This window comes from Crotalus tigris, unplaced genomic scaffold (assembly GCF_016545835.1).
Source record: "Crotalus tigris isolate CLP2741 ecotype Arizona unplaced genomic scaffold, ASM1654583v1 scf7180000017640.1540244, whole genome shotgun sequence".
In the NCBI taxonomy this organism is placed as follows: Eukaryota; Metazoa; Chordata; class Lepidosauria; order Squamata; family Viperidae; genus Crotalus; species Crotalus tigris.
The window spans coordinates 236,533-263,671 of record NW_024096533.1 but is presented as its reverse complement, the minus strand read 5'-3'; the positions used below and the strand labels follow the sequence as shown (position 1 = coordinate 263,671).

The following is a 27,139-nucleotide window of genomic DNA, read 5'->3' as shown; positions in this document are numbered from 1 at the left end:
AGCTATAGCCTCAGCCCTTCCTGATTTTTATTATTTATTTTTCATGTATTTGTATCCCACCTTTAATATTTTTACAAATCACTCAAGGCAGGGAACATATCCGACACCCTTTCCTCCTCCCATTTTCCCACAACAACAACACTGTGAGATGAGTTGGGCTGAGGCAGATGACTGGCCCAAAGTTACCTATTTGGCTTTCTTGGCTAAGGCAGGACATGAACACATGGTCTCCTTTTTTCTTGACCAATGAAAAAATTGCTCTCTACTACTATGCATTATCTGCTTTTAAAGGTTTTGTGTATGTATGAGTTTGTGCATGTGTGTATGTATGCACGTACACAAATACACACTTGAGCAAAATTTAAGTAAACAGATGCATGTATTCTACCCCTATGTTCATCTGGAATTTCTTCATCAAAGCGATGCAATTAAAACTATTTTTGCTGCAATCTAGTGCTAGTCTAGATTTTTGCAGCCCGGATCTAGTAGTTCTAATTTTGCAAACATCCAGTGCACTTCAGCTCATTATTTACAGTTGTAAGAATAATTTTTATCTTGGTGGTCAGTTTCACGTGTTCTGTGCTGATAAGTGAGCCTTTAGATTTGTCATGACAGCTTAAGATCAGGAATGTACAGTACTTTACAACATTAAAGCAAAATGTTATTGGCAGGTTGAGAACTCCATCAGGAGAGGGTTAATATTCCATAAATGTATTACTTCTGACATTTTGTGTTCATCTTACTTTTATGCTGTTAGTATAGCCTAGGAGTGTAAAATATGTGTAATGATACAGAGAATGAATTAAAATTAAAATCTTACTTAACATATGCAGTAAGCCTAATTCACTCACTTACTAAACATAGATATAAAGATATTATTCTAAATTTCTGTGCTATGTATTTAACATTTTCTCAGTTGTAGTATAAATGTATCATGTACATTCTTAGGATATAAAAGTGATTTATTAATCACCTATGTTCACATTTTTAGAAAACCAATAGTGAAACATGCACTATGTTTTCCTAGAGATTTCTATTCTTAGACTTGCAATATTCTGCTAATGTAGCTTTACAATAAAGTAGAATTAGCTCACCTGGTCATATTTCCTGTCTTGTTTACCTGAGAGGGCTGACATTAATTCTGCAAGTCTCAAAATTTAAATCTATGACCATCACTTTTAACAGCTTGATCAATAGGGTGAGTCCTTCTGAGTTTCTTTCTCTGATTGTTATGCCACTGGGGTCTTCTCCCTCTCTTGTCTGATCTTTCCCTAGAAAACATCTCTTTCCCTCTTTCCCTTAAAGTCATTTTCACATACCATTATAGCTGCCTAAGCCTTTCTGATGGAATGCAGTTGCATTTAGATCAAACAAATCCCCCCAATTCTTATATCTGGGAACCAGCCCCTTCCGTATTTCCTGCCTTGTCAGGATTTTAGCTCACTTAATTGGACAATGGTCTATCCCATCACTTTTTCCAGGCAATGATTCAAAACATTCATATGTCTTCTGATTCACATGTTATAGAAAAGCAGAGCACAGGGTCATCAATACATTGAGGGCACCTAACCACAAAAGTCTTGATAACAACTCCAAATGGTTTCAGTTAGATGTGAAATTTAAGTATGTTTTATAGCATGTCACAACATAACTTTCATGGTGGGGAGGTCCTCTTACTCTAAAATAATCCCCTAGGCTGAACCTTGGTAACAGGTGCAGAAAGGCGAGTCATGGAGATGGTCCAAGAGGATAATAACATTGTTGAAGGTATCAAAAGCTCTTGAGGGTATCAAGTCTCCTTTACAAATAATGATATATGAATATGTCCTTGAGATATAGGAGGAGCATCAGTCTAGACAGTGGTCAGATAATAGGCAGCCTTAGCCTGCAGAAGCAATAGGAGTGTGGCAAAATTCTCAGAAGGGACTCTCTAATTTCTTGGACTGTGAAGGCAATGGGGGGGGGAGGATAGAGATGGACTTTCAGCTTTGCATGATTCTGTTACTATAATCTTGCAGTTAAGAATGTTAGTAGTCACGTTGCTGCTGCTTTTCTGGATTACCTCTTAAAAGCAGACTAGCTCTAAAGCTAGATTATCAAGAAGGCTAGATTCTCATAGTAGATAATATGTACTTTAGTGCTCCTTTTATTAGTCAGTAACTTACAATTGATGGTATCTTGATCCTATGTGTTCATATAAATGAAATGTCGCATCTATTCCTATTCTGCTATATTTTACAGACATTCCCCCAGACAATTCCATCATAATTTTATTTATAAAGTGAATGATCACTTCCTTAATTCTGTTGTCAACTTTTCTCCTGAAATGTTATATTAGATTTTAACTAGTTTAATCTTTCTGCAGCTGGATTTAAAAAATAAAAATGCATGCCAGCTAGCCTGAGAAGTACCAGAAGCCTCCTGGTTGAGGAGAAAGAGGAGTTTGGCGGGGAGAATTTGCATCAATTCCTATTTGAAAATATGGCAACCGATCCTTGCAAATGATTAGTAGTGTCTTGGTGAATGATATAGGCTCATTATAACATGTAGTATTGTACTCATTCATTTTCATCTGACTGTTATGCTTTGTCAGATCATTTAACCCCTTTAGAAGCATGGAAACATGTTTTCCCTGGGGCAATATCTGAGTATAAAATCACAATCATATATGCACCAAGGATAGTTGAGTCTCGTTGTAGTTTGTGTGCATCTCCCCCCCCCCCCCGCCTTTTCAAGCTCTAGATTTAAGTCCCTGTTCTTATCTTCTGTTTCAAATAATCTCACAGTGGACTTTTCCAACCTGACATCTATCAAAAAACATCAAAAAACTTCTGAAACCCTCTTTCAACTTAATGGAAGAGCTTTTGGGAATCAAAAACACACCCCAAATGTGCACTGTTTGTCTACTGAAAAAGGAAAGACTATGTTTATCCTCATCACACTGTTAGATTTTGAAAATAAACAAGGGCTCATATAACCTGCAGTAAAACTACATTCAATATACCAGGAGCATTTCACTAGTTTGTTGATAGGCTAATTAAACAAAAGATATGGTTAATCAATTATCAAGTTTCAGGGAGTAATTTGATTATTTTGTGGAATCTTAAGTCTCTTTGGGAACTGCTGCTCATTATGTTAATCATAGTAAGATGTTATCTTGTTTATTATTTATTCATCTATCTAGATTTATTTATTATTATCTGGTAAACTAGATCTGGGACCTTGCTGATCTTCTTTTAGTTATTGGGTTCACATTGACTTGTTGACTTGGTTCTCATTTTATTCAGTGGACTAGAGGAGACATGCATAGGATTGTTCTTAGCCGAACAAATCAAAACTCAAGGAAAGAAAGAAGGGATGCGGCTTTAATTTCTCTACTTGAGTTAACAAAGTATTTCCTTAATAGTTTAATTTGGATTCATGACATATAAGAGAAAAATAGCTCTGTATAACTTATTACTAAAGATAACCTTCTTCCATACATGTTGACATGTTAGTTTGATATATTTTAATTACTGTATCTTCTTTTTGAAGTGAAACAGAATTTATCTTAGAATTTGATTTTTTCTAAAGTAAATGTCAAAGATGTTTGACATATTTGCCTAATGTGAAGGTTGTTTACAGAAATGGGCCAAAATATCCTTGTTTACATGGATGTAAATCTCTTATTTTCCAATAGCAGAATATATATATATATATATATATATATATATATATATATATATATATATATATATATATATATATATATATATATATATATATATATATATCTATATATATATATATATATATATATATATATATATATATGTAGGTCTTTGGTTGTTCGGGTTTTCTCCCACGTAAAATTGGAAGTGTCTTGGCGACGTTTTGACGAAGTCCCATTCGTCATCTTCAGGCTGGTGCTTTCAGCTTCGTGCCTCGAGCAGCAATGTGTGGTCTTAGCTGTTTCTTCCTTTTAACTGCCAGTGGGGGTATGAACTGATTGGGTGGGAGCTTGGCTGTGTTCTGATTGGGTGGAGGTGTGTTCTGATTGGTTAGGGGCGTGGCTGTGCTCTGATTGGCTGGGGGGTTGGCTGTGCTCTGATTGGCTGGGGGGTTGGCTGTGCTCTGATTGGCTGGGGGGTTGGCTGTGCTCTGATTGGCTGGGGGAGTGTTCTGTTTGGTTGTGCTCAGGTTAGTCTGAGTTGCAGAGGGATTCAAGATTTTGGGCTGCCCTGCCATTCCTTGGCTTCGCGTTCGTGGTCGTGCTTCCTCTTCATGGAGGGTGTCAGTTTGCTTCATGTATGGATTGGGGGGGTTTAAAGTGGCTAATGATGCAGCTGTGGTCTGGCTTCTGGTTTGTGGTCGTGCCTCATAGTCAGTGTGGCTTTGGGTTTGTTTTTTGCGTGGACGTTTGGTGGTGACCTCCTGTGTGAAGCAAACTGACACCCTCCATGAAGAGGAAGCACGACCACGAATGCGAAGCCAAGGAATGGCAGGGCAGCCCAAAATCTTGAATCCCTCTGCAACTCAGACTAACCTGAGCACAACCAAACAGAACACTCCCCCAGCCAATCAGAGCACAGCCAACCCCCCAGCCAATCAGAGCACAGCCAAGCCCCTAACCAATCAGAACACACCTCCACCCAATCAGAACACAGCCAAGCTCCCACCCAATCAGTTCATACCCCCACTGGCAGTTAAAAGGAAGAAACAGCTAAGACCACACATTGCTGCTCGAAGCACGAAGCTGAAAGCACCAGCCTGAAGATGACGAATGGGACTTCGTCGAAACGTCGCCAAGACACTTCCAATTTTACGTGGGAGAAAACCCGAACAACCAAAGACCTACATACAAATACCCGCGAAAACCTCAGAAAACATATATATATATATAATATATATATATATATATATATTATATATATATATATATATATATAAATATATATATACAGATCAACTCTGTAGCCAAGACACTCATCTCCAGAACAAAACGCTTAGCTGACGAACAACACCTAAAACCCGAACTACACACTCTCACCAATGTACTAACATCCAATGGATTCCATAGAAATAAGATTACAAACCTAATCCAAAAAGAAACCCCCACTAAAATCCAAGACAAAGAACAAGAAAACGGCAAAGCCATCCTCCCATACATAAAAGGCATCACAGACAGAATCAGTAAGATCCTCCATAAACACAACATCAAAACAGCATTCTGCACAAACAGAAAAATATCCACCATCCTTAGAAACCCCAAAGATAAAATTGAATTAGAAAATCAAGGAGTATACGAAATCCCATGCACCACTTGTCCCACCACATACATCGGACAAACCAACAGAAGAATAAGTGCACGCATTGAAGAACATAAGAACTCAGTCAAAAAAGAGGAACCAACATCTTCCCTGGTCCAACACCTTAAAGCCACAGGACATGAAATTGACTTTAAAAATACCAGAACCATTGCCAAAAGTGAACATTTTAATAACAGAATAATCAGAGAAGCCATCGAGATAGAAAAACGCCCACACAGCATGAACAAGCGAGATGATACCTCCCGCCTACCAGCCATTTGGAAACCCGCCCTTATTGACAAACGACTCCCTAACACAAAAAATGATACCAGACCCACACTCACAAAAACCACACAGGAGGTCACCACCAAACATCCACGCAAAAAACAAACCCAAAGCCACACTGACTATGAGGCACGACCACAAACCAGAAGCCAGACCACAGCTGCATCATTAGCCACTTTAAACCCCCCCAATCCATACATGAAGCAAACTGACACCCTCCATGAAGAGGAAGCACGACCACGAACGCGAAGCCAAGGAATGGCAGGGCAGCCCAAAATCTTGAATCCCTCTGCAACTCAGACTAACCTGAGCACAACCAAACAGAACACTCCCCCAGCCAATCAGAGCACAGCCAACCCCCCAGCCAATCAGAGCACAGCCAACCCCCCAGCCAATCAGAGCACAGCCACGCCCCTAACCAATCAGAACACACCTCCACCCAATCAGAACACAGCCAAGCTCCCACCCAATCAGTTCATACCCCCACTGGCAGTTAAAAGGAAGAAACAGCTAAGACCACACATTGCTGCTCGAGGCACGAAGCTGAAAGCACCAGCCTGAAGATGACGAATGGGACTTCGTCGAAACGTCGCCAAGACACTTCCAATTTTACGTGGGAGAAAACCCGAACAACCAAAGACCTATATATATATATATATATATATCTGCTGCAAACATTCAGGCTCAGAGAGTACCAAGGACTCTACTGTCTTATCTTTGTTATAAACTCCAGAATGGGTTTAGGTAAAAACTTGTAGGTAGAAGAAATAAGTGTCCTGAATATTAATCCTCTAACATGTCATGTAACAAGAACTGAGATTGTAGTTGATCAACCAAGAAATTAGATGATATTATGAGAGCCAATTGACCTGGCATTCTTCTGCAATGAGTATTTTAGGAATGAAGTGACTTGATTCCTAAAGCTATCAAATTAGCTTCCGTTCACTGAACAATTGTTTGCCTTAATAAGGCTACATTGTATGTTTTGCTATTTGCTGCGGACTTTGACTTGTTTTGGACAACACTGAAGATCAATCTTTGATTCTTTGAAGTTTTCATTACTGCTTTTAAACTTGACCTTTACTATTCTGTATCCCTGACTAGTCATAGAGAAAAGCAATATGCATAACATTGGGAGTTTTGGTGATGATACTGGAGGATGTTGGAGGTGAGCTAAATAGAAAAAGTGGATTACATCCACACAAGCAATAATTTGTTTATTGCATTGGAGTCTAGCCTTTATATGCTTTATATGAATAGTTTTAATATACTGTTTGTTTGCTTTTGGGGGAATCTTTTGAAATACTGCAGCTTATGGAGTTGTATAACTAATTTGTAAAAATTACTACAGTATAAACCAGTGATGGCGAACCTTTTAGAGACCAAGTGCCCAAAAACTGCACCCACTTCTGTTCCCACTCCACCCTGCCCACTGGGCCATCTACCACCTCCATGGCCCGCCACAATCACCCAGGAAACCCAGCAGCGCCATGGCAGCCATGCCCTTCACCCATGCCATGCAGCAATGAGGCGTTCAATGGGGCGCAAGGGTGGAGTTTTGTTCCCGCTGCCCAGCTACCATGTCCTTGGCTCCGCTGCTTCGTGTGAGCTGCACCCAGGGGCAACTCTCTTCCAGGGGGGGGGGGCTGCTGGTGAGGAGGGAGCTGTGGGAGGAGGCAAGGCTGGGGAGACAGTGCATGTGCCCACAGAGAGGGCTCTGAGTGCCACCACTGGCATAAACATACTTTTTAAACTTTTAATTTTTACTTCTGTTCAATTGTGTCTAATTCTCAGAGAATGCCGAGATAAGTCCCTGCAGTTTTCTTGGGAATATTTTTCAAAAGTGGTTTGCAATTGCTTCCTTCCTAGGGCTGAAAGAAAGTGATAGGCCTAAGGGCTCCCAGATGGTTTTGTGCCTGTGGTGGAATTAGAACTCATGATCTCCCAGTTTCTAGCCTGATTCTTGAACCACTATACCAAACTGGGTCTCTGTCTTTTAACTAGTGACAAATATAAAGTTACAATACCAGCAGGACAAAAAGGATAAATAGTAGCTATAAAAAGAAGAAGAAAAACACTAGATATATTATGGTGATTAAAATAAACTAAATGTGACAAAAAAAGAAAAAAGGCTAATTAGGAAACAAACACAAAGAAAAATCCATATAATGTTCTTTGGTATTGATACAAAATTAAGTCAGTCTTCAACTTTATCATTAAATTTAACCATACAGAAACATATTACTTCATCTTCTCATTTTTAGCACATAGATTTTTCAAAAATGGATAATAGATTCATATCCTAATTCCATTCCTTAAAATCAGAAGATAACTTTCTTTCCATTTATGTAAAATTATTCTGTTTGTCAAGGCTTAACAGTGGTAAAGCTTTTCATGGGAATGCAGATCCCACATAGGATATTCCCCATTAGGAATATAATTTAATATCACATGAATTATTCTTTTCAAAATTTTATTGATATATGTAGTAATCTGAAGTCAAAATGAGATCATAAGAGCTTAGGAGATTTCAAATTTCTTATAATACCAGGACAAAAAATTAATGTCCAATTTTTTAAAAACAGTCTTTGGGGAGGGCAATAAAAGCAAAATGATGAATAAATTTCATTTTTAAATCATAAGAATTATATGCTACATTTCATAATTCCTAGATGTTCTAATTTTCCATTCCATATTTCAGATGTATACATTAACTTTCATTTTACTTTCTGAAACCTTATAAAATTGGGTTCCTATTGAAGTACCTATTCTCTTAAGGGTCCTACAATTTCATTATCCTAAAGGCTGTTAGAGCTTCTAGGCCAGTGATATATTGTATGTTACTAAACAAATATTGTAGGTAAGTCAGATTCAATATATATTGAAGCCGGATGCAGGCAGCTAACACCTTATATAAGGCTTCTCCCCAGTGACTACTTTTAAACCCTGATGATGTCGGGTGTCCCCTACGAAAGCTTGGTTCATTAAATTTTTTGCTATTTATTCTCTTGGTGATCGGTATTTATTGAATCTTTATATATATATATATATATATATATATATATATATATATATATATATATATATATATATATATATATATGTTTTCTGAGGTTTTCGCGGGTATTTGTATGTAGGTCTTTGGTTGTTCGGGTTTTCTCCCACATAAAATTGGAAGTGTCTTGGCGACGTTTCGACGAAGTCCCATTCGTCATCTTCAGGCTGGTGTTTTCAGCTTCGTGCTTTGAGCAGCAATGTGTGGTCTTAGCTGTTTCTTCCTTTTAACTGCCAGTGGGGGTATGAACTAATTGGGTGGGAGCTTGGCTGTGTTCTGATTGGGTGGAGGTGTGTTCTGAATGGTTAGGGGCTTGGCTGTGCTCTGATTGGCTGGGGGAGTGTTCTGTTTGGTTGTGCTCAGGTTAGTCTGAGTTGCAGAGGGGTTTAAGATTTTGGGGTTAGGGAGTCGTTTGTCAATAAGGGCGGGTTTCCAAATGGCTGGTAGGCGGGAGGTATCATCTCGCTTGTTCATGCTTGTTCATGTAGGTCTTTGGTTATTCGGATTTTCTCCTGTGTAAAATTGGAAGTGTCTTGGCGACATTTCGATGAAGTCCCATTCGTCATCTTCAGGCTGGTGTTTTCAGCTTCGTGCTCCTTGAAGCACAAACATCTGCGAAAACCTCAGAAAACATATATATATATATATATATATATATATATATATATATATATATATATATATATATATATATATATATATATATATTCATATATATATATTCATTCAATAGTGCAATCTTCGATCTCCGGGAAGAGTATAATCTAGTTATTTATTGTTAAAACAATATTTAAAACAATAAAAACAGCTATATACGAAATTAAAAACAACTTAGCTTTCGCTGGTCCTCTGCCAGCGTTCTCAGAGTGAGGCTCAGGGGATGGGGAAGTTCTTTTTATACCCTTGCCGATCTAATTGCTTGCTCATTGCTCACGTGACAGGGCCACTCTTCCTGATTGCCTGTGACTTCCTTAGTTGCCCCGCCCTCTCTTTATTGCACTCCAATTTTGCATTTTTCTGCTGTGTCATCCTTGTCCAGCCTCCTCCTCCCTGTACTGCTGTTACTGATATACTCTCCATTCGCTCTGTCACGTGAGCAGTGAGCAAGCAGTTAGATTGGCAAGGATATAAAAAGAACTTCTCTACCCACCATGAAGATGACACCCACCATGAGGATGAGAAACGACTACGAACGCGAAGCCAAACAACAACAACAAAGCTCACCATCTCAAATTCCCCTGCAACTCAGACTAACCCAAGCACAACAAAGCCCCCACCCAAACAGAACACTCCCCCATCCAATCAGAGCACAGCCAACCCCCATCCAATCAGAGCACAGCCAAGCCCCTACCCAATCAGAACACATCTCTACCCAATCAGAACACAGCCAAACTCCCATCCAATCAGTTCATACCCCCACTGGCAGTTAAAAGGAAGAAACAGCTACAATTACACATTGCTCCTAGAAGCAAGAAGCTGAAAACACCAGCCTGAAGATGACGAATGAGACTTCGTCGAAACATCGCCAAGACACTTCCAATTTGACATGGGAGAAAACCCGAACAACCAAAGACCTATATATATTTGACTAATTTGACCAGGTGTTCCAATGAAACATGTTATTACTGTTATTTCCTGTTATTTTCAAATTTGAGTTATTTTACAACCTCAATTTCCTCAAGTGATTAAAGATCAAAAATACCAACTCACCTTAATGATAAAACATGCCTAGCACCTTTTAGGCTGGAAACAAAGCTCCTTGTTTAATATACCTGGGCCTTAAAATTTGCCAGGAATTCAGAGTATTATACACATTGTTTCTCAGGTAAGTACTCATTAAAAACCCTCATTCCAAAAGAATATAAATGTTAAAATTAAAACCCAATGATATATTTGGAAATCTGGTAGATTAAAGCTACTATCATCATAAGCTAACTTCATTTTGGCCAAGGATATCTGAAGGGCTTTAGCTTGCCATAAAATTTTTCTCATTAACCTATCTGTATAAAATATCTAACAAAGATTAACATTAAAATCCCTCTTAAAATATACATTAATGTCGATGTCATATTAATTTTAATAACATTAATCTTGCCCTAAAGACTTAATTGAAGTTTTAACCGTGTTATGTTTCTGAAATTACACTTATGCATTTAGATATACTTAATTCAATATATTGTGATATATTTCAAGAAAGATGCAAATGCAAACTTTTTATAGGGCCTGTAGAAATTGTAAATCCTAAACTCTTTCAGGAATCTATGGAAAAAATGGATCCCATAGGGAGAAGATTAGACTTTTTCTACTCAAGAATACAACTAGAAAATAAACCATATTGTTACTCCTAAGAGTGTTGTCCAAAGTTAGAATTATGTGATGAATGGTGAGTGGTGATATAATAAATAAAGTACCATATTGAAATCCAATGAACAAAAGATGGTAGAAACGGATATCTCAGAATTATTTATATTTATAAACTCACTGTGAACCATACTAAAGGTCTTTCCAGAATCCAACAAGATTCCTATCTCCTGCAATATCTAAGATATTAATAATCAGGCAGATATTGTAAGCTGCTTGTCTATGTTTTTAAAAATTCAGAGCAAAAGAGGTGGATTATAGATGGTTTTAATTTTATCTGGCTAGTGTTGCAGTTAATATTTTACCTCCATGTTGAACAAAGATGATGGTCTATAATATGCACATCCACTAAAGCCCTTCTTAGATTTTAACGTTACTTTAATATAAGCCTCATAAAACAATAAAAATAACAGACAATAGATAAGAAATAACAATAAAACAATAAAAAGATTACAAAAAAACCCAGATTAAATTATTGATTATGACCACTAATAATATTGGTACCAAAAGCTCTGTGAAAGTCCTGTATCATTCAACTAGCAATCTATTAATACCAGGAACTTTCCCCAAGTTTCTTAGACAGTTTGAAAAGTCTCTGGAATTTTTGTAAAGATAATAGATAAAAAAAATATTTTTAGTTTATTTTTTATCTTCCTGGGAAACCTCTTCTATTTGAATATTAATAATTATTAATAATTGGCTGCTTAGTGAAAGAATTCCCTAATTTATATAACTGAGTATAAAATCTGATCAGAGATTCTGTGAATAACCGTCCATTGTTAGCCTGAATCCCCAATATAAAATTTTATACACTGTTTTCAAAAAGAGACAGCCAGATGTTTAGAATATCTAACAAGCCCCAAGAGTAGTTTCTTTATTATTTTTTACCTATAGACAGAATCTTGCTAGACTAAAGCCATTATCTGCATAACTATACATATACTCTATGAACTTCCAGAGAGGGGCTCTCTTAACCCTCTTCCTGCTTACAAGACATTATAAACTCATCTGCCTCTTTGTCCTCTGGGAAGCAGCCCCCCCCCCTTGGGACTTTATTTAACTACAGACTATGTTCAACTATAATTTCTGATGTTGATACGGAAAAAGATAACCGTGATGGACTGTATCTAATGCTGAGTGCACTTTTACTTCTTACTCCATAGCACAGATGAATGAGCAGGAAAGGAGCTGAGGATGAATTCTACAAATGAATTCAGCTAATAAACAGTTCTGAACATAGAGAGCATTTTCTTAACTCTAATGATTGTAACAGCCTTCCATGTACATTGATTCACTTTTCTTTCTTGTACTTCCAATATCTCCTTCCTATGAAATTATGGAAATTATTAAATATTGTCAGACTTGTCTTTTGTAGTGGTATATTCACGTTCTTGATTTATTTTTAATTATCTTTGCATGACAATTGCTGGATGTTGAGGGATTAATTCATCTTCTGGTTTTGTTCTCTTACCTAATATTTCAGAGATACATCTCTTGAAATTTTAGCATCATCTCTATCAGGTCCATGAACAGCCTCATGCAATGTCACACTGAGTAAAATCAGTAAGAATTATTGCATGGAATGGTTTGATAAGGAAACCTTGTCCTGTTTAATCTGTATAGTCCTTGTTTTCAAAACTTTAGGGACATATTGTTTTTCTTTAAACATGTGTTATAGAACATCATTGTTATGAGTTTTGGTATGCATGCTGGAGGCTGCAGATGCAGAGATGGTTGTTTTTAAATGTTTCTGGTATAAACAACTGAACAACTCAACTGAAAAAACTGGGTAGCTTGTGTTTTAACACATGTTTTTGCAAATTAGCTGGGAGCTATGGGGTATCAACAATGCTTCCTACTTATAGATTGTTCTTGTTCTTGTAGCTGAATCTGTGCTTAGAATGTCAAAATGTAAGTGGTGAATCAAGTACAGAGACTGACCCTTAACCAAACCACCCAAGCCCCCCCCTGCCCTGAGGTAACCTCCCCATCACAAGACCCATCACAAGACTCATTGATGACTCATACCTGCCCATCACAAGACCCACCACAGACCCTCACTTGACACACCTGAAGTCCTTATAAACAGAACACTGACATCCCCTAAACTCTGCTGAAGATGTTATCTAGCCTGGTAATGGAATGTTCTGAAACCAACCCACAAGCTTGGAGAATGACCATTCACCCTCATCCTACACCTGAGCTACAGATATTTGCCACTATTGCAAAGAAAACGTCAATTCTTGGAGCTGAGAGATGGGGGAGAAGAAAACCCGAATAGAGTCTGAAAACTATTGCAAAGCTGAAAACTCAACCAAGCCTACTACAGTAACCTAGGTTTAGAACTCTACAAACTTGCTCCAGGAGCAGAGGAATGTGAATCCAAAGGTTGGGGATGGGGGAGAGAAAAGTCCATTTGCAGGTGTTAGAAAGGAGTGAAAAGGGTTTTCACATGCAAAATGGAGGCTACAAGAACAGAAAATCTGGAGGAAAGGGAAAGATTTAGAAAAGTAATACTGAGAAAGCAGTATTACTCACAGACTATAGAAATAGAATGTACAGATACAAATTTATACATTAAATAGGAATAGAAATAGTAAATGGAAAATAGATAGACAGGAGAACAAATCAGGAGATTATTCATGTATGTTAAAATAGTGTTCTGTGGAAAAGCAGTCTGAGTGTTTACTATATTAAAAAAAATCCCTAACAAAAGATGACAATGTGGGATATATCACAGTAACCACACATAGAAAATAAATAGTTTGCATGAGAAAGAGAAAGGGTGATCCTGCTTCTGAGGGAAAAGAGACTGGGAGATAAAGGATTAGTGCTTTGAAGCAAGTATGAGTATCCTGGCCTGTGACTCATACAGGAGCTTACATAAGGTGGTTTGAAATGAAGGGGGGGGACACTGGAATCTGTGGACAGATAGAGGGAGAGGAGGGAGGGAGACAGAGAGAGACCCATCTGAAACCCTGATAGGTATTAGGAGGAAGAGACTGACACAGGAAGGAGAGAAAAAAAAGATAGCTAAAAGAGAGGAAGAAGAGCAAAGGAAAGAACTCAGAAAAGAGGAGGAAAATAGTTGATAGAGAAAAACTGAGCAAAGGGACCACAGTTATAGAAAGAATGAAAAGGGAGATCCGAAAAGTGGAGTTCAAGGTATTTAGTAAATGCTGTTGTCATTAAGCAAACCAATGGTTTCCATAGGTGTGGTTTTGCAGAAAAACAGAAGTGCAGGTTTTTAGAAAAAACAATACATGACATGTGACTCTGCAGATGGCCATAAATGTGGCGGAGTTGCTGAGTATCCGGAATTGTGCCCTATCACAAGCCTCGATCTGATGACTCATACCTGGCCCATCACAAGACCCTCATTTGACACACCCACACCTGAAGCTCTTGTATACTGTAAGTACAACACTGACACAGACATCCCCTAAACTCCACTGAAGATGTTACCTAGCATGGTAACAAAACATTCAGAAACAAACCCTCAAGCTCGGGGAACAAATCTTCACCCTCATATTTGGTGCTTTATCCAATACCTAAAGAGTAAAAGTGGTGGAAATAAAGCATCAAATAGCACCAAATATACAAATGTATATGTATATGTATATTTTCAATTGTCCTCTGTCTGCTGCCAGCAAACTCCAGAAACACAGGAACAAAGTGCATATACATATGTATATATCCTATATATATGATCTCCACATTATTGCCAAGAAAATAACATATATGTGTTCAGTTTAGCTTTAGAGCAGGGTGTCAAACTGCCAGGAGCTTGCAAATTATTTGTATCCCTAGAGTCTTCTCATTTTTTTTTGTTTCCAGCTGATTAACAGATTCAACTAGGGAATGAAAAAAAATACATAGAGAGAGCTAACTATAATTTCTTGAATAATCCATTTCATCCTTGTGGAGGACATGAACAACATTTGGCCTTCTTCCTTTATTTGGTTACACAAATTAATCTAGGAGGAAATAAAAAAAACCTAGTGTTGTCCATGTTTACCAGCCAACTATTGTTCTTATTCCTCACACAAATCTGCCCTTCCCCCCATCTAGAGTCTAGCCATTCCTATGCTAATAAGTAAATCATAATGGCTAGTTTGAAATAAGTTGCTAAGTCTAAATCAAAAACACTGTTCTGTGACTTACAGCTATCTTTAAATTGAGTCTGATTTTTATTGTTAGACATTTGTTGTCTACCACTTAAGACAGGGACATCCAGGCAATTTATAAAACATACAACTAATATATATATATAAGGATTATTCAAGAAATTATTGTTAACTCTATGTGTATATGTACCGTATGTAGTATATACTGTATGTATATATATATATACACACACATACTGTCTTTGTCTCTCTCTATGTATACACAAAGACACAAACACGAACATAGTCACAGAGTTAAATAGCTTTACTAAAAAGATGTGTTTTCAAGATCTTCAAGGGCTGCAATATTGATCCTTACACATTTTAAGGTAGCTCCTTCCAGTTTAGCATAGCCATTGAGATCACTCAAACTTTCACCCTCACTTATGAAAGCAGCTGCAAGGGTAGGTCTCTTATTTTGATCTTGATAAATCATTGGAATAATTTAAAAAAATACAGATTCCCCTAAGGATTTTTGTGCTTTTTTCTTTTCAAGCTCAGGCTGGAAATCATTGGGGAAAAAATGCCTAGCATTAGAATTTAAACATTCTAGCAACAAAAAGCAACAGCATCTTCTAGCACCTCACAAACTATTTTTTTTAAAAATCATATTATTATTATTTTTTTTTTGCATTACAGCCCACTGTCAGATTCATGGAGCATAGTTTTGTGAGAGGATTATTATAAAAACATAATATTAAAATTTCTTTCTCTCCTTTCCCTTACCAGCAGCTGCTGTTGTCGCACTGAGTTTGTAGCTAACATATATACAAGGATTAAAAACCCTGGCTGTTGTTTAATCTGTAGAAAAGGATTAAATCTTTTGCTATTTCTGGAATTATTTTGTTCTTAAGAGCTCTTTGCAATATAAGAATACATTCATGTTGGTCTGCTTATCTGTATGAACTCTGCTCACAGCTTGCCGAAATGGAGAACTGTAAATTGGTAACAACTTACAAAATTTCCATTACAAGCCTCTCTTATGAAATCTTTTTTTAAGCCTCTTCGAAAATGTAGCCATGCTACCTTTTTTCCCCTCCTCTGGTTTAAGAGTTGATATTGCAGATACTGTGGTGCCTTATTAGAAATTTAGTAAGAAAAGACCCTTCAAAAGCTGGAACATTTAACTAAGTCAGACATGTCAAACACAAGGCCTGGGGGCCAGATGCGGCCCATGAAGTGGTTTCAGGTGGCCCATGAAGCCATCCTGGAAACAGTGAGGGAATGGCCCCCGCTGCCTTGGCCCTGGCCCAGGCCGGCTGGGAGCCAATGTACAATTTGTGGTGGCCATCTATGCTGAAACACATTCAGGCTTAGCTCCACAAGGCCATCTGGAAACAGCGAGGAACCAGCCCCTGCCGTGTCGGCCCCGCCCCCTGGGTGCATGCTGGGGAGGTGTCACCCTTTGTGAGAAATGAAGAAATGCACCATCGCTTGGAAGTGGCCAGCAAATGGCCCTCATTTACTTCACATATCTGGCTTATGGGCTCCGGGGGAGCGTTTTTGGCAGGCAGTGGGGCACTCTCCTCACAGTGCCGAGAGGCTGAGCTGGGCAGTGTGAATCCAAAAAGAAGCACGACGACGCCCAGCCCCCAGCCTGCCTGGTTTCAGCAGGCAGCAAGGTGCAAAGCTGGCGAGCTTCGTACCTCCCAGCTCAACCTTTTGGCGCTGTGATGAAAGCACCCCACTGCCTGACGAGACCGGGCAGGCTGGGTGTTGGGCGTCATGTGCTTGTTTTTGGATTCGTGCCACCCAGCTCAGTCTCTTGGCGCATGAGAGCGCCCCGCTGCCTATCGAGGCTGGGCAGGCTGGGGGCTGGGTGGCATCATGCTTCTTTTCAGATTCATGCTGCCTGGCTCAGCCTCTTGGCGCTATGTGGAGAGCGTCTCACTGCCTGCCGAAACTGGGCAGGCTGGGGGCTGGGCGGCATTGTGCAGGTAACGTTGACTCTCACGCTGCTCATGGCATCTCCTTCCCCAGAACCCACGAAGCCAGATATATGAAACAGGTGAGGGCCATGTGCTGGCCACTTCCAGGCAATGGTGCATTTCTTCATTCCTCATGAAGGGTGACACCTCTCCAGCTGCATTTCTTGCCTGTTTTTTTCCCTCCCTCATCTCAAATATTTTCCCACCACTCTGTATTTAGGAAGGAAGGAAGGAAAGAAGGCAAGAGGGAGAGAGAGAGAGTCTGAGGGAAGTCCTGCCTTAGTCCTCCCCTGATGTCCTTTCACCATCCCCTTGCCCCCTCCTCCTGGCCTATCCTGGGGGGTCTCCCATCCTATTGCTAAGGAAGCTTTGGATACAAAGCCGGGTCTCCTCCCATGGAGATGGAATGGGCCTCCCTCTGACTTTGCCCTCGTAGCCATCATGAGCAACCTGACTAAGGAGACCAAGCACAGCAGCAGCAGCAGCCTTGAGGAGATAAGTGCAGCTGGGCGCCCCCTTGGGAAGTGGGGCTGGGCTTGGTGCCGCAAGTGCTTGAGGGCCAGGCTGGGCATTAGACCTCTGCTGCCCAGGGCTCTGGGCAGCCCATGCCACCATCCTGCCCCCCCCTCGCATGGCCTGAGAGGAACAATGGGGCTCCTCCAATGGACCATGCCTTGGCACTTACCCTGGTCCCACCCTTCTGCCAGAGACCCTCAGATCTGTCCCTCTCCTGCCCAGGCTCCTACAGGTGCCCTTGATGCAAACGATGTAGAACTGGCCACACCCACCCAGTAGGCCACACCCACTCTGTCCACGCCTACCCAGTAGGCCGCCCCTGCCCCAGCCCCCTGAGGGCAACCACAATGCTGATGCGGCCCTCAATGAAATTGAGTTTGACACCCCTGAACTAAGTGATCAGTTTACTAATTAGAAAACCTATAATAGTTAAAGAGAAGAGCATATATAGAAAACTAGTATTAACCAACTAGTTTATTCTTCAGGAACTTAGAAGAATAATTCAAGAAAAACAAAAAGGCCAACATTATCTGTAAATACTATTTCAAAGAAAACAAACATAAGGCAACATACTTCTCTTTGGAATGTAGGTAAATAGCTATTACAAGGAGAACCAAACTGCAATAAGTGAATACATGCAAGCAGCATCAAGGTTCAAAACAATATCTGTTAGGAAATGTTTCATAGCTAAAACAAACTATATGTGATAATCAATTAATAGTGATTAATGAACAATACTATGTGCAATGAGAATAAAAACAAAATCAAGTTATAATTGATTACAGAGCAACACAATGATCAAATGACTGCTTTGCCATACCAAAGGACTGGAATAATTATGTTTACACCTAGAAGTGGGAAACATACAGCAATGGTGGCATAGATCTTTTCATAAGGCAAGACAAAAGGGAAATGTTTCATGCTGGCATTGTGAGTGATAGAGACAGATTGGATAGGAATCTGAATCCATTTGTACAAGTGCTAGTTCTAACTGGATGAAGATCTTCAGGTACCAAAATGTCTTGAGTTAGCAAAAAGAGAAAGGTAAGTTATTGGAAAGAACATTTCATAATGCCAATGCTGCAATTGTCAAAGTTTTATTTCTTATGGCTATGGCCTGATCTTTCATTGGGAGGCACAAAAGTCTCAGAAGCTGGAAGGATAAATAACTTGTTGCTAAACTTGGATCTGGAAGTTGTCTGCCTAGATATTTGTGCTAAAGGAAAGAGCAGAGAAATACTAGGAGAAGTCAAATTTCTTTTATTTTTAAAAGCACTCTGTCTGTACCCAGAAGCAATCTAAAGTGCCAATTTTCTTTCTACAATCATAACTGGAATTCTGTACCTTCCTCCATATTGCTTCAGCAAGCAACAGATTGCAATGAAGACAAATCCTTTTCTGGATTTGTGAGAAATGAATGTGATATATTATTTTGAATATATATTGATAAGAATTATATGCATTAATTAACTGATACTGTTTATGATTATCATTTATTACACTTATTACAGTTACTTATTACTATATCAACTATTGTTAACTGAACATATGTACCCAGACAATAGTCTGTTTGTTAAAGATTGAAAATGTTATTGGGGGATAACCCCAATGTCGACCCGAACCCCCCCTAACACTAATCCTGATCCCAACCCCACCCTAAACCTTAATCCTTATCCTGACCCTATTCTATCCCTAATCCTATAAAACTCAATAAAATAAAAAAAAGACAAATCCTTTTCTGGCAAGCTTCCATTTGTGGAAATAGGTAACCCTGTTTGAGAACAAATGTGAGAATATCCTATTTTACCCAAAGGGAATGGGTTTGGATAATTCTCCCTTGGCACTTTTTATTACCTTCTGAAGTGTTCTCCAAAAGATTCTCAAATTTTCTGGTAAGATGAGAGTTCCCAAGAGATCTACATGGGGAGAAAGATAGAATTGGGGCCACTTGCTTCTTTCTTTCCTGTCGGTACATGGAAGCTTTGGTCAGCAGAACACACCAGTTTGATAACAGGTCATCCTATGTAATAAAATGCCCAGTTTGAATCTAATCTTGTCTGGAAATGGATTTGTTAACTTCTTTTGCCACATTCATTATTAAACAGTGATATATATTTAGAGCTGTCATTATTTTTAGTATATTTCTTTTTAAAAATACCATTCTTCCTATCCATTCTCTCTTTTGGTTTACAGTCTGCATTTCTGCTTCTTGAAGAACAATTCTGTACTGACTTCCGGTGGTGACGGCCGTGGCGATGGAGGCTTTCTTCAGCCGTCCGGCCCGGGATGTGTCAAAGCCAGCTGAGACAGCGAGCAACAGCTGTCTTGCGGCTTGGAACCTCTCTCCCCGGGCGAAGGGGAGGAGGTGAGCTTTCCTCAGATAGTGGTAGAGCTCCCTGAGGCCCCAAAGTTTTCTTTTTTGGTGGTCAGAGGGTGAGAGCTCCCACGGAGTCTGGGGTGTTCTCCACATTCCAGGATGCCTTTGCCCTGATTTTTCCAGGGCAAAGCTAGACACTGCCTCCACATCTATGCTTAAAATGAACTTGTGAGTAAAATTTAAAGCAGACAGAGCTGATCAGGAGAGACTAAAATGGGGATTATTTCGGACTTTAACTCTGGAAAAGAACTTATCTTCTCCTTCTTTTAATTAAGAGTGGTGAAAAATAGCGCTGAGATGTTGATTCTTTGAGTGAAAGGACCGGAACTTCTACTTGGAACAATGTAACAGATTTTGTATTTGTATACATTGCAAGAATCTTCTTTTTTTTTTAAGGGGGCTTTTATCTTTTTTCCCCTTCTCCTTTTTTCTTTTTTTGGAGGGGGGGTATTTGTTGATTTTATAAGATTTTAGCAGACTTTTTATAAGTGGTCTTAAAAATAAAATGGCTTCAAAGCGTCTCAGAGCTTCTGTTGCTTCTAAAGCCTCGATCTTCCCGATAATGCAGACAGCTCAGCAAGCTAAGTCTAAGTTTCCGCCACCTTCTCCATTGTCTCCAGCATGTGTACTTAAAGATTTACAGGATGCCTTGGAAAAAAAGGCATGACAGATTAAAGAAGAGATGGAGGTTCTTATTGAAAATAAATTCATGAAATTGACAGAGGACATAGCATTTGCATTTCAAAAGTTTGTTGGTCATATAGATCTTCTGGATGAGCGTATTGATGATGTTGCGGAAAATTTTGAAAAACTGGAAGATCGAATTGACAAAGTGGAAAATAATGTGGAAATAATACAGGATGAAGTTACTATGTTACAATACAAAAACATGGAATTTACTTTAAGAATAAGGGGAATGAAGGAAAATATTCAAGAGGATTTGAAACAAGTGGTGGTAAAAGATATTGCTCTTATTTTGGGGGCTGAGCCTGAAGAAATATTGAGAGAGACGGAAAAAGTTTTTAGGGTTAATTCTAGGGTTGCGAGACAGAGGAATTTGCCACGAGACATGGTTATCTATTTTTCTAGGAGATCACTTCGTAATGAAATTTTATAGGCTTTTTATAAGCAGAGATTTCAAATTGCAGCTCAAGATATTATAATTTTAAAAGAAATACCTTCAAAAATTCTTAGAAAGAGAAAGGATTTTGCTTTTTTGGTTGATGAGCTCAAAAAACACCAGGTTCGATTCAGATGGGATATACCGGTTGGAATAGTCCTGAATTATGCGGGGATATATTATAGACTTAATACAATGTCAAAGGCAAAAGATTTTTACATTTCGGTTTTGAAGGTGGGTTCTCCATTATTTTTACGACCTGAGATAATAGAAGAAAAGTTGGAAGAGCAGCCGGTTGAAAGTGCTATGCTATTGGATGTGGGAGACAAACAGGCTGAACATTTGCAGCAGTCTCTTGAGACAGAAGATTTTTTAAAGGAACCGAGAATGACTTGTGCAGCCTATAGACGTAAATTAAAAGAACTGCAGAAAATGGATGTTGGAATAAAGAAAAGGAAATGATGAACTTTTGCAGTAGTTTTTTGAGATAGAAGATGTTTTAAAGGAAAAGTGGATTATTTGTATTTAGTATGTTTTAAAGGAACAGTGAATGATCTGTGTAGTATGTGGATGTAAAGTAAAAGAATAATAGAAGGTGTTGATTTAGTGGAAAAGTTTAAATATTTGGGAGTATATATATTATAAATTCTTAATTTAAAGTGAAAAATAATTATGAAATATTATGGGTAAATGTGTAAAAGAATTTAAAATTTTAATGATCTCTGTTGGTGAGAATTTTAGAAGATGAATGGTTTGCTGAAACTTTTTAAGTAGGAGGGTATTAATAGACTTTCTTAGGGGTAAAAAGCAAAGAGCCAATTTTATTGAACGTAAGTTTGTTGGTTAGGTTATATTGGAGGGAAAATTTTGTGTTTATTATGGACAAATGGTTGTTTAAAAGAAATATACACCTCAGCGAGGTGAAGATGGATAAATTATATGTAGAGTAAATATGGGTTATGATATGGGTTTAAAATGCATTATGCAGATTATGAATTATTTATAGCTTTTAATTTGGAAATGCTTATATTGTTAATTTTTTTTGTATTTGAGTTAAAGTATATTATCGATTTTATTATTTGTATAGTTGGATAAGTTTATTTAGAATTTGTTTGTTTATTTGTAACCCTGTTACCAGCTCTGGGAAGTGAGGGGGGGAGGGAGGGGGTTATTTTAGGGGGGATATTGTTTAAAACTTGTATAAAACTTTTCAATAATAATAATAAAAAAGAACAATTCTGTACTAATTGACTTCTTCTTTCAGAACTGGTTAAAAGTGACCAGAGACATGATTAAAGATTTATTGTTGATACTGAATAGAGGAAAATGACAACTGACTAATACTTTTCTAAGGAGGTTGATAACATCAGTTACAAATAATATAGCTTACCTCTATTTTTAGCCTCAGTCTTGGAGAGGTTTACCCTATGTTGGGATTCAAATCAGATTCAAATCAGAATTAGCAGAGAAGCTTGTGTGAAGCAAAGAATGAATGACCTACGTTATGAGTCGGTCAGTTTCCAAGAGGCAGAAAGGCAACTCATTCTCCTGACCAGCTGGAGTTACGGCTGAAAAGAGGGATGATGTCCCCAAAGGCCTAAGGATGACCCCCCCCCCACAAACATTTTTGGTGGTTTGTGTGGTTTTTAAAGATGAAAATGTGAGCAAGGTGCCCGTGGGAGGCAAACTTTCCCCATTTCCATTTTTCATATCCCAGATTCCCCAAACTAAAGGACACCATCAACATTCAGTTGCAAAGAGCTTAACATTTTGTGTCATGCTGTTGGGCTATTTGGGAGGAGAGATTAAAGGGTGAAAATAGGAACAGTTCATTTATTTTTTAAATGTATTACACATCTTTTATTGAGGAACCAAAGGTAATGTACATAGGGCTTTCTCCTCCTATGATTTCCCACAACAGCAACAAAATCTTTGAAGTAGGCTGGGGTCAGAATAAATGATTGGACCAAAGGCACAGAGGGGGCTTTCACGCCTGATGGTGAACTGGATTCTGGGTCTTCCCATTCATAATTCAATACTTTAACAATTACATTTTATATCACTTTGTTATTTGTATGTATACTAGGAGCTTATGCACTGAAGACAAATTTCTTGTGTGTCCAATCATATTTGGCCAATAAAGAATATTTCTACTCTACTCTACTCTACTCTACTCTACTCTACTCTACTCTACTCTACTCTACTCTACTCTATTCTATTCTATTTTTATAAACTGTGAAGAAGTCTTGTGATGGAGCAGGTCATTTGTTTCCCAGAAGGCCTTCTGAGTCTTCCTTTCCAAGATATTTTTAAATTTTATTTCTTTGCTTCTTGTTTATTGTCTAAGCCAGGGGTAGGCAACCTTGGTTCTTTTATGACTCATGGACTTCCACTCCCAGAATTCCTGAGCCAGCCATGCTCAGGAGATGTTAAAGATTGGCATTTACATTCTTTGTTCCCCAAACCACTAAACCAGAGCTGGCTTCTGGAAGGTTCACTGATGAATTGTTGTATGAAATTACTGTGATTGCAGTAGTCATTCACAAAAAATCTGGAAAGAATGAGAGAGGGATAGCATTAATTGCTTTAATAGATCTTTTTTTATTAGTAACCCCAACTTATTAGTCTAATACAACCTAATACAATTATCAAAATTATAGAAATTATGAAATCTCATGTGTTCCTGTGATATCTTAAACATCCCTAATATGGGCACCCCCACCCCTCAAAAGTCCTTCATTATTAATCCAAATGACTGACTGAAGGAGAAAATAGGTAGATATTTCAGAAAGAAAACTAGAGTGATATGTGAAAAAAGGGTAGAATCTTGAGTTGCTTGCCAAGCTACATTTATGAATGGGATTTTCTGAAAGATTGTCAGGAAGAAGAAATCGTTTATTAAATTCTCCCAAAGCTGGCAAGTAACATTCTGTCCCATTTGTCTCCTTTATATCACACTATTGAACTGCAACATAATATATGTTGATTTGTGTGTTTCTATATTGGAAAATTCATATTTATTATGTCAGTGAAGTTAGATCTAATGCGGTGCTTCTAAGGTTGTATTTGGACAGAAAAATAAAATGCAATACTCTTTGTATTTTGCACTGCAGACAGCAGTGCATTCTTTTGTTTAAACCCTTGAGGAAAGTGTGTTAGTTTTTAAGAGAATGTGGAGTTTTTCATGGAATATTGATCGTTACTTTGGGAAGACTAGACACACTCTAGAGAAAAATACTAAAGTCATAAATAAATAATGCAAAATATTGGCAGTAAGAAGCCAATGAGAAAATTGTAAGGCTGATACGCTATTTGATAAGTAAGTACATAGACTCTTAAAGCACTTTTGTGTTTGAGAAGTTTAATTGTGCTGTCGTTGTTGAAGAAATGATGCACGTATACTTTAAATATTGAGAGAGATAAACACTTTTGATGATTTCAAAAATGTAGACTTGGTGGATGGCTACTTGATTTACTACTCAAAGAGGTAAATTAGTTCAAGAGGAAAGATGTTATTATTATCAAGCAAATGAGGGGCCACTCTTCAGTGCTCCATCAATGATTACAGCTTTGAGTATAGCTTTTTTGCCCAGGTATTCTCAGGTATCAGGGTTAATTGTAATTGCAATGCAGACAAGCAGTTATGTTCATAATTATATGAATAACACTTGTGAGCTCATTTAATGTTTCTAGGTCATAGGCTTTAAATGATAATATTCTGTTGGTTTCCTCGTTCTTAATTAAAAGAGTTTAATCATCTATATAAATATTAGTACTTTGTTAATTGGTCCAAACAGTTCAGAAAATGGTACTGTGCATTTTATTTAACTAAGCAGTAATTTTTGTTAAAATTCATTAAGACTCAAGTATTTTGGTTCCCTGAAAAAGCTACAACTAGTTGTCACCTATATCATGTTTTCTGCAGAAGTTATAAATGATGAAGTGAATAAATGAAATTCTCAAACTATTCTTTTGTTTTATCCTTTGCACCCAATAATTAGTATTAGGATGTCAAAGCATTAGGATGTCAAGGCAAACCATGATTTATAAAACTACACCTTTCTTTTTAATGATTAAAAGATGCCAATTTACAAATCTGTATTGAACAGATAGAAAATAAACCATTTTATTTAAAACCTTTAAGAAGCTCTTGCTTTGTTATATTTTACCATTGCTTCATCAGCCATCAATTTCAGGAATTGCACTTTTAATACAAAAATGGGTAACCTTTTTTTCTGATTAGGGACTATACTGATTATTCAAAAGAAAAAAGCTGATTATTGCTCTTATGAGCTAATTTTATTTTAAGTATAGCATCACAATGTATTATTGAATTAAAACATGTTATATGAGCTATGCCCCAATCATTTTTGAATTCTTGTATTTCATCTGATTCTGGAAAATCAATATTCTTTTGTCTTTAATTGTTCAGTTGCAGAGTTAGAAATAGAATGTATGGTGGTTTGATTTGCCCCTGGGTTGCATTTATCATTTCTATTAATGCTTTTTATATTCAACATCAATTTTTTAAAAGGCTTTTTTAAAAAAACAACAAAAACAAAGCTGTTACTTTTCTCTAACAATACCATTGTGCTTTACAGGATTTATGAACGGGTGATAGATCGCCCAGAAACAAATCTGACTCCAGGAAGCAATTTGTGGCTAGGACAACGCAACAGAAAACATGGCTTTTTTAAGGTAAGGATGCAAAACACAGCCACAGATGAAAAAACAATAGAGTGAAACTTGAAATACTTATTGCTATTTCAAATAATAGTTATTTTTCTCTTTGAATGTGTATTTGTATTACAAAAGATAAGAGTGCTTATAGAACTTCAGTCATTTGCACTGATTTGTACAATATTTCTTTCAGACAGTATCTTTATTATAACATGCAGTAAATATATTATATTAACATTCTCCAACCTGGTACTCTTTAGATACGCTGGACTACAAGCAGTGTAATTCTTAGCCATCCAAATTCCATAATGCTATATTATTTGGAGATGATGGGAATCATACTTCCAACATAAGACACCAAGTTGTGAAAGATCATACCCAAAATACATTATGGATGGTTACCTAGGATAGTAAAGACAATGAGCCCTAGCTCCCTGGCAGTTCCTGGATAACCCTGGATCATCCCAAACTGTAGAGTTAGATGTGGTTAGTGTTTGAAAAAGAGACCACCAGGAATTCCAAGGCTGTAATTTAGATTAGACAAAAAAAAAAAGGAAAACATCCCATAAGCATGGGGATCCATAACGGGCGAGAAAGCAAATGACAAAATGTGCCTGGATATGTTATCACACAAATGCCTCAGGGTTTGTACTGACATCTGACATGGTAGCACAGGTACATAAAAGTGGCATTTATGGCGTGTCTATGCACGTGTATCATTTTGTCATTACTGTGGGTGGCTGAAGACGCTGCTGCCCGGAAAAAGCAAGAGGGCTGCTCATGAAATCACTAAAGGAACCGTGGTGGCAGAGTGGTTAGAATGCAGTACTGCAGATGACTTCAGCTGACTGCCGGCTGACTGCAGTTTGATCCTCACCGGCTGAAGGTTCTTCCATCCTTCCGAGGTTGGTAAAATGAGGACCCGTATTGTTGGGGGCAATATGCTGACTCTGTAAACCGCTTAGAGAGGGCTGTAAAGCATTGTGAAGAAGTATACGTCTAAGTGCTATTGCTATTTATAGGAAACAATGTATTCCTGTGCTTCCTTTCTAGTTTCATTTATTGTTTGGTTTATATAGATTCTACAGGGAATGTTAGCTGAATCTTACTGATGTTGCTGGAATCTTTTGGTTTAATTTGCACATGTCCAAAATATGTCCACAGTTGCATCAAGGGGCTAAGGGGCTTTCCCCAAACTGCCTTCAGGTGTATTGGATCTACAGTCCTAGAACTCCCAACCAATTATCCCAATATACTGTATCCAAAAAGCACTAGGCTGGGGAGAGTGCAATTAATATTAGAAATGCATTTCTACAAATCCAGTTGGTACCTATATACATCAGCCGGCTCAAATATTTCCACT

General features: G+C 38.0%; 1 protein-coding gene across 1 annotated transcript in view; it reads left to right on the top strand.

Moving 5' to 3' along the window:
• NELL1 (neural EGFL like 1) overlaps positions 1-27,139 on the top strand; it is a 390,246-nt gene that overhangs the window by 159,945 nt on the left and 203,162 nt on the right. Inside the window, exon 5 of the mRNA XM_039335359.1 lies at positions 25,698-25,794. Within this exon, the coding sequence (XP_039191293.1) occupies positions 25,698-25,794 (97 nt within the window). The remainder of the gene's footprint in view (positions 1-25,697; positions 25,795-27,139) is intronic.